Raw genomic sequence first — 8,972 nt, 5'->3', positions numbered from 1 at the left:
TTTATCTCATTTTTTACATTGTAGATTTCACAGTGCTGAGCTGATTAACTGTGCAGAGTCTCACCCTGTCATCAAAAAGTGGATTATCTGGGTCTTCATGAAAGATGTGGTGATTCTGAAACTAGGTGGGTGAGATACTTTTTTGGGGGAAGCTCTGGCAGTTTTGAGTGTGTTTAGGCCTTTTTAAAATTTTTGTTGTAGGCCCATTAAAACACTGGGATTGTGGGGGGTAGGGGTAGAGCTCAGTGGTGGAGCACCTGCTTAGCATGCACGAGGCCCTGGTTTGATCCCTAGCACTTTAACAGACAGACAGAAATGCAGAGATTACCCAATGGTCGACTTATTGATCTATCCATCCACTCATTTACCCAACAAGAATTGATTGCACTTAACGTATATGCAAGGCATTGAGATACATTAGGAATATATAGATAAATAAGGCACAGTCCTTGCCTACATGGAGCTTACAGGTGAGGGGTAGAATTAGGCAGTAAAATGAACAAGACAATAAGAGCTTTTGCATGCAGGTTCAAAGGCTAAGTTGACAACCTTGAAGGAAAAAAAAGTTGTATCTGATAGTCCTAGATTAAAGAGGAGATTTTTTTTTTACATACAAGAGAAATTTCTTCTGACTTCCAGGGCTCAAATAAGTTGAACTTCATAAAACCCCAGCTCCAGAACCTTGTCCATCCCCCACTATGAAGTGGGTGGGAAGCAGAGAGCCTGGGCTAGTCCTTCTATATTGACTGGTCTTGCCAATGACTGTCCCTCTGGGGCCTTTCACTTTTCTTCTTGGCAGGTCACCTGGAGCCTGGGGACTGGCCCAGGATTCAGCAGACACTGGAGGTGGTGGCAAAGGACACAGTGGTAGTCAATGTTATTTGAGCCTGGTCAGCAGGCCCTGGAGCTTCCTGAGTGCACAATGCAGAAGGCTGCATACTATGAAAACCCAGGACTCTTCGGAGGCTATGGCTACAGCAAAGCCACTGACACTTATGGCTACAGCACCCCCCATCAGCCCTACCCACCCCCTGCTGCTGCCAACTCCCTGGACACTGATTACCCAGGCTCTGCCTGCTCCATCCAGAGCTCTGCACCTCTTCGAGCCCCAGGCCACAAGGGGGCTGAACTCAATGGCAGCTGCATGAGGCCTGGCACTGGGAACAGCCAGGGCGGAGGTAGCAGCCAGCCTCCTGGTCTGAACTCAGAGCAGCAGCCACCACAACCCCCTCCTCCACCACCCACCCTACCCCCGTCCTCACCCACCAATCCTGGTGGTGGAGTGGCTGCCAAGAAGGCCAAGGGTGGGCCCAATGCTTCTAGCTCCTCAGCCACCATCAGCAAGCAGATCTTCCCCTGGATGAAAGAGTCTCGGCAGAACTCCAAGCAGAAGAACAGCTGTGCCTCTGCAGGTAGTTCTCTGAGGGGCCGCCCCTGGAGCAGGTCCCTCAGACTGACCCAGAAGCTCCAATCACCCAGAAACCAAGAGGCTCAGGAAAACTCCTACTATGGCTCAAACGTCCTTCCCTTTGAGTGTTCCTGGTTGGGGTGATAACTTTGCAGTGACAGGGAGCTTACTTCCAATCCAGGCTGCTGGTGCCATTGCTAACATGTCTCATGCTCAGTAATAGAGAGCTCTTCCTTACACTAATATAGTGTAACAGAGTGTAGGAGCTCCTGATCATAACTTAGCTCACACCTAACTCCAACCACAGCTCTTCAAAATTCAAAGACAGTTGGGCATGGTGGTGCATGCTTGTAATCCTAGCTAGTATTTGGGAAGCTGAGACAGGGGGATAACAGCTTTGAGAGGAGCCTCAGCAATTTAGTGAGGCCCTCAGCAACTTAGCAAGACCCTGTTTCAAAATGAAAAATAAAATTGGGCTAAGGGTGGGGCTCAGAGGTAGAATGCCCTGGGTTTAATCCCCAGTACCACAAATTAATAAAAATGAAGACAGAGCCTAATGCAGTGGTCCCAGCTACTGGAGAGGCTGAGGCAGGAGGATTGCTTAAGGCCAGGAGGATGAGGCTGGCCTGAGTAACATACTAGATTGTCTAAAATGGAAAATGGAAGGGGAGAGAGAGAGAGAGAGAGAGAGAGAGAGAGAGAGAATATTAATATCAAAGATAGACATTATAATCCCCAAACCCAGATGTTCATGTGGCCTTTATGACATGAATCCAGTGTTTAATAGAGCTAAAGTCTAAGAAGTGCTCAGTTAAGAACCGTGACAAGTACTTTGCGAACATTGTTTAATTTTTTAAGGAATTCTTTGAAGCCTGGCATGGTGGCACATGCTGTAATCCCAGTACTTGGGAGGCGAAAACAGGAGGATGGCAGGTTCTAAGCCAGCATGAGCAATTTAGCAAGACCCTCAGCACTTTAGGAAGACACTGTTTCACAATAAAAAATAAAAATGGCTAGGGATGTAGCTTGAAGGTAAGGTAAAATGTCCCTGGGTTCATTCCCTAGTACCTAAACAAACAAATGAACAAACAGCTGGGCGTGGTGGTGCACACTTGTAATCCCAGCATTTGGGAGGCTGAGACAGGAGGATCACAGATCACAGTTTGCAAACAGCCTCAGCTACTTAGTGAGGCCCTTTGCAATGCAGTGAGACCCTGTTTCAAAATAAAGAATAAAAAACAAGGCTGGGGGTATAGCTCAGAGGTAGAATGCTCCTGGGTTCCATCCCCAATACTGAAAAAAAAAAAAAAAGAAAGAAAGAATCCTTTGAGGTATGTATGTGAAACATCTTCATTTTATACCATATAGGGAAAGTATTAGAGATAATAGATATGCAACTTGCCCAACATCACAAAATTGCAGTGTTGAATTTAAATCCAATCAGACTGACTCCAGATCCTACAAGGCAAAGCTATGACACTCTACTTGGCCTAGCCTGGCTCAATTCTCCTATTCCATTGAATTCATAGTGGGTGCATGTCTAAGGGGGAGAGGATGTTCTGGGAAATGGGAGCCCCTTGGATTTCTCTCCTTGAAAAGGGAGACCCCAGAGTTGAGAAGGTCTTCTCTAGTTCAGTGGAGGGTGTGTGGAGGAAGATGGGCATAGCCAGGAGCTTTGAGAAGGTCTTCTCTAGTTCAGTGGAGGGTGTGTGGAGGAAGATGGGCATAGCCAGGAGCTCTGATGCCTGCTCCTTCTCTTTGCTTGGTTCCCGAAAATTCCCAGCCTCATGTTCTCTGGTGGGGTTTGTTTGCAGGTGTATGAACACCACAGGTGTATGAACATGATCTAAGTCCAGGGCCAGTGTGAGGCCTAGGATGTGGCTTGTTATCAGGTCTCTGGTTGGCCTGCTCTCTGGGTCTGCTACTCTTAGGGGAAAGTGCCTTCCAGCCTGCAAGCTCTTTCCCGCTCCTCCCTCCTCAGCTCTGGCTCTGGCCCTCCCTCCCAGGAGGAATCCATTTGTCTTCCCAGTGAGGGAGTGGACACGCCGCTGAGAGGTGGCAGGGGTGGTGGGAGCCAGTGTTGAGGCTCTGCACCTAGCGCTGCCCTACGCAAATGCTTCGGGCCTGGCCTTGGTTCCCTTAAAACTCCAGGGCAGCATTTTTTTTTTACTTTTATTTTTTTGGTTTATCATCTCCCTACCTTTGGGTGCAGCTGGGCTGGAGTGAGGTAGTGAGAACCCCACCTCCATTCTTTGTTTCCTGGGGTGCTCTGCCCAGGGAGCACAGGCCTTCTGGAGCTGTCCCCTCTCCCAGCAGTAGGGGGTGGGAGGAGTGTTCAAAGTAGTCTGGCCCTTCTTCAACAAGGTGTGTGTGTGGGGGGCTTACCAGCTGCTCCTAATCTCATTAAGGTCCTTCAGGGTCTCTGGGTTGAGATGAGATGATGGGCTGGGATGGAGGAGAAAGGGAGGACAGAGTGAATCGGACTTAGAAAGGCAGATGGAAGTTTCAGGTGCGACTGATTGGTAGGCGGGGGGTGGGGAGAGGTGAGTTCCTCCCGGGCCTCCCTTCTCAGGCCTGCCTTCCCACGCCAGCCTGGACTGGGGTGGGGGTGGGGTGGAGGGGAACGAAGTCAGGGAAGCACCCCTTCCCATCCTGGGGTGCCTACCCCTTCTCTCAGCGTCCACTCTCTTTCTCGTCCTGTCCAGGAGAGAGCTGCGAGGACAAGAGCCCGCCGGGCCCGGCGTCCAAGCGGGTGCGCACGGCGTACACCAGCGCGCAGCTGGTGGAGCTGGAGAAGGAGTTCCACTTCAACCGCTACCTGTGCCGGCCGCGCCGCGTGGAGATGGCCAACCTGCTGAACCTCACCGAGCGCCAGATCAAGATCTGGTTCCAGAACCGGCGCATGAAGTACAAGAAGGACCAGAAGGCCAAGGGCATCCTGCACTCGCCGGCCGGCCAGTCCCCGGAGCGCAGCCCGCCGCTCGGCGGCGCGGGGGGCCCGGTGGGCTACTCGGGCCAGCTGCCGCCGGTGCCCGGGCTGGCCTACGACGCGCCGTCCCCGCCCGCCTTCGCCAAGTCGCAGCCCAGCATGTACGGCCTGGCCGCCTACACGGCGCCGCTCAGCAGCTGCCTGCCGCAGCAGAAGCGCTACGCGGCGCCCGAGTTCGAGCCCCACCCCATGGCGGGCGGCGGCGGCGGCTTCGCCAGCGCCAGCCTGCAGGGCAGCCCGGTGTACGTGGGCGGCAACTTCGTCGACTCCATGGCGCCCGCGTCGGGGCCCGTCTTCAACCTGGGCCACCTCTCGCACCCGTCCTCGGCCAGCGTGGACTACAGCTGCGCCGCGCAGATCCCCGGCAACCACCACCACGGACCGTGCGACCCCCACCCCACCTACACAGATCTCTCGGCCCACCACTCGTCTCAGGGACGTCTGCCCGAGGCCCCCAAACTGACACATCTGTAGCGGGCGCCGCGCCCCGAACTCGCGGCGCAATGACCTCTCTGCTTTGGGGGTGGCGGGGCGGGCGGGGCCGGGGCAGCTGGGGACCCCTCCCCGCTCCCGGGCTTCCCTCCGCGGGCGACTCGCTGTAAATCAGCCGCAAGAGCACTCCCCCGTAAGCCCGACAGTGCCACGCGCGGCGGATCCAGGGCTCTAATCTGGTCATGGTGTCCCGAAGGTAAGTCTGAGGCCGGCGGCCGCCCCCGGAGGAGCCTGAGCCTGGAGGGCCCCGGGCCGGGCCCGCGCGGCTAGCTTAGTTTCGGAGACCTTAATTTATCTGCTTCTCCCCGTCCCGTAAGGATCGCATCGGACTAAAGGATCTGTATTTATTATTTGAAGCGAGTCATTTCGTTTCCCTGATTATTTATCCTCGTCTTAATGTATTTATGTGTATATTTGTAGAATTCTCCAGCCGAGCTTAGGATCGCCTTCCCAGGCCTCGGGGGCCACATTTCACCTCTTTAGTCCCCTGGTTCTGAACTAGTTGAGAGAATAGCTTTGAACACTTGTAATGGTGGCTGGTGTTTGTAGTTGATGTAAAGGATTAAGATCACAAATTGTCCTTCATGGGTAGTCAGGCAGCCCGGTGGCATGGCATAACACAACGCTGGTCATTTCTCAACACCTGCAGCCATCGTCAATAGACACCGTTTATTGGTTTCAAATTACCTGGTACTATTTGAACAAATATTTAGAATAAAAATTGTCTCAGTCGGAAACGTATCTGTGTTAATCTCGAACACTTGCAAGCAGATCACTCTGCCCTTATCTTTCGCACAATCCCCATGGAAGGTCCTTTGAAAACCATTCTTTTATTTCTTTGGAATCTAGTGCACCGATTGGTCTGCGGGCACTTGATTACATTCCTGCCTTTGGTATGGGTGGGGGACCTGAGAATGCAAACCTAGAAAGGCTGTGGGTGGGACGATGGGATTAGGGCTTTGCTGTCTTCTACCACCCTCTTTATAGACAGTCTAATGTTACATTAGAGGCCAGAGTTAATTTTTCTTCATTAAGTAATAAAACATAAACTTTGAAAGAAAACTGACAATCAAAGAAAAAGACACAAGATAAGTTGTAAGAAGAGTTGATCTTGGAAAAAGCTAAGGTGCAGGAAAGAGAAGGGATCATTTGGAGACAGGCACCTAAGTTTTTTCTCTAGGAAATGCTGTCATGAATTTTTCCTTTGTGGTGGTCCATAGTTCATTTCTAAAGAAAATAAATGTTCTCCATGATGTAAAGTAATAAAAGTTTCATTAATGGAACATAACACGTGTAAACACCTTGTTTACTCCTGTTTCTTTGTACAAAACGGGCAAAAACGTCTTCAAAGATTTATAATCATTTTGTAAATATTAGTGTGGTTCTAGCTAGGGGCAGACAACTTACACCCGATTCTATGGGAGGAGGCGCTTAGAAAACGCCTTCAGATGAGGTTCAATTCTTTTGTACTTCAGCAAAGTCACCCACGCATCTCTATTTAGTTTGACAAATAATGCAACTCCTACTACGTCCCCGGTGACACGAGGTGAAATTCCTATTGTGTGGAAATAATTTAACTTTTAATCTTCTGGTGGGACAACAACCGTTTCTACTTGGATGTTTGTGTTTCGCTAAGTAATGATGGCTCAAAATAATCTTTAGTTTCCTTGTTCCTTTGTGCTGTTTTTAAAATGGCATGTTAGATTGGGGGTGGGAGGGGATATCCTTTTGCTAAATTTCACTTTATCTAAGCAGTTTTAAAGTATATATGTTGTAGAAGTGTATCAACAGAATAAATGACTTCAATTGAAGGCATATTTTACTCACTTTCAAGGCTTAGCATTGTTTTCTATGAGATTTGCATCCATAGGCCAGATTTCTGATTGTCTTGTAAGAAATTATTTTTTAAGCTATTAGGGAAATCAGAAGAGCTCGCTGCCTTGCAGGGATCACAACCACCTTTCTTAACTGGCTAAATATTAAATAGACGAATTGTCAGGCTGTTTAGATTCAGCCCGGTTTTCCCTCATCTCCTCTTCCTACCATAAGTAATAATAAAAATACATAATGCATCATGGCTCCAGGCGTTTTCCAAAGCGCTGTGTTACCGCAGGAGTATCTGCTGAGTCTGCGGGTGTCTGCAAAAGCCCCAAGTGTCATCTGTGGCTTAGGGTTTCATGGATTAGACTTTAAACGGTGTCTAGCCCGACTGACAACAGCTTCCTCTCACACTCAGGCTCCAAGGAAGTGGCGGGGTGGGGGCTCCTTCTCCATGCTGCCACAGCCTCCCCAGGCAGAGAGAGAGAGAGAGAGAGAGAGAGAGAGAGAGAGAGAGAGTGAGTGAGTGTGTGTGTGTGTGTGTGTGTGTGTGGGGGGGTGGCGTGGAGTTCGCTTGGACCAAATCTGCGGCTTTCTCCCACCCCGAGGCTCCGTTACTTCTGAGCCTGGCTGGGATCCTTCCTGCCGCTAGCCTGGGTCAGGTGATGGGCACTCGGTCGCTGCTGGCTCGGGTGGGGGCGGCTGCGAGTCCTGGGAGGGCCCTGATAAGAACTGGGCCTGCGGCACCACCATTTAAAACTTCATAAATTATAAACAAGCCACCTTGGCCTTCGCCATACATTCTACTGCTCTTGAGCCTGCAAATTAGTGTTAGGAAGCGCCCGAGTCTAAGCACAACCACACGCCCTCTGAAGGGCCCAACTGTCCGAGTTGCAAGCCTTTATTTCCCAGGGCCGCCCCCTCTGCCCCAGAGGTCTGCGCACACAGACGTCTCCTCCCCCGCCACCGCGGGCCGGCGGTACTGTCCGCTGGGTTCCCGCTCTGAAAGAAGGTCACAATAGCTGCTCTATCCGCCGAGGCGCCCGCCTCCTCCTTCCACCGTCCGGGAGAAGCAGAGAAAGAGCGGGGGAGGGGAGTCGGCTCGGCGAAGGTCCGCAGAGGACCCGCAGCAGGACCTGCGATCTGCGGGGAAATTGGCAGAGGAAGGAAATCTCCACTCCAGCGCCTGCCTTTTCCCGGGGTGGGGGGCTGCGTGGCCGAGGGCAAAGGCCGCACCAAAGGCCCCAGTTGTTCAAGGGTGAGGGTGCCCAGAGCCCGTAGGTCCACCCGGAGCAGGCACGCCATTGTGTGCGCATCTTCCCCGTGGCTTCTGCCCAGGAGGAAGCCAGACATCTGCAGCCCAGCAGTTGCCTGGAGGTGGGGAAAGGCCGGGAGTCACTCTGGACATTGGTGTCTTTGCCCAAGGGGGTTAAAATGGCTCTTAAGCTCAGGCCTTTGGCCAGTTCAGCTGAGGGAGGTGGGGGTCAGGGAGGTTGTGGGTTCTCTGGAGATGAGAGGTCAGGGCTGCGAACCTATGCCCATGGCAGTCCTCTGGGCACCCCTGGTTGCTGGCATGTGCTTTAAAGCAAGGTGGCAGTGAGTGGGATGCAATGGCTGGTGGGGCGGAGGAAGAGGAAGCTCTTTCTACACAACCAGGGAAACGCTAGACCCAGGCTGCAGAGGGTGCCCAGACCCAAAGAAGCTAGCCAGGGCAGGGGTGGGAGGGTTGCAGAGAAAAGGCCTGGAGAGTAGCCCTGGCTACTGGTAAGGAAGTAAGAAAGAGCGATGAAGTACATATTCTGCCTTCTGGCTTTTCAGACCTCAGCCTCATCCAGGGACCTGACAGAGAAAAATCTGCCTCTGATGGAATCATTAAGTTAACCATCCATTTGTACCATTTCTTTGTATAGGATTTCAAACGAGAGAGAGAGAGAGAGAGAGAGAGAGAGAGAGAGAGAGAGAGAGAGAGAGAGAGAGAATATAGAACAAGTATGTTGTGTTCCCCTTTGGTGCAGCCCCAAGCACAGTCCCTATCAGAGACACATCACGTGCAAATTGGTTTCTAAGGCCCCTGGGGCTGCTAACCTTGCTGAACAAGATATTTTAAATTTCTATCTGTAAGGAGTATTAAAAGATAGTGATTACCTATACTAGCCACTATTCCTTCTCATTCTGTACCAGCTGACTGGCCCTTGAGTGAAGTGCATCTTCTCGTTCTCGGCAGCAGGCTTGGAAGTCCAGGCTCTCCATCTGTTGAGGTTTTTC

General features: G+C 51.5%; 1 protein-coding gene across 1 annotated transcript; it reads left to right on the top strand.

The window, feature by feature from the left end:
- Window positions 1-874: 874 nt before the first annotated feature.
- On the top strand, window positions 875-4,871 carry HOXD3 (homeobox D3; the record flags this gene model as incomplete). The annotated part of the gene is made up of 2 exons (XM_080689127.1): window positions 875-1,412; window positions 4,114-4,871. The coding sequence occupies 2 exons, from the start codon at window positions 875-877 to the stop codon at window positions 4,869-4,871; spliced, it is 1,296 nt and encodes a 431-aa protein (XP_080545253.1).
- Between the last annotated feature and the right edge of the window lie 4,101 nt (window positions 4,872-8,972).

Source organism: Muscardinus avellanarius (genome assembly GCF_963383645.1).
Source record: "Muscardinus avellanarius genome assembly, chromosome: 2".
Classification (NCBI taxonomy): Eukaryota; Metazoa; Chordata; class Mammalia; order Rodentia; family Gliridae; genus Muscardinus; species Muscardinus avellanarius.
This window is presented reverse-complemented; position numbering and strand designations above follow the sequence as displayed.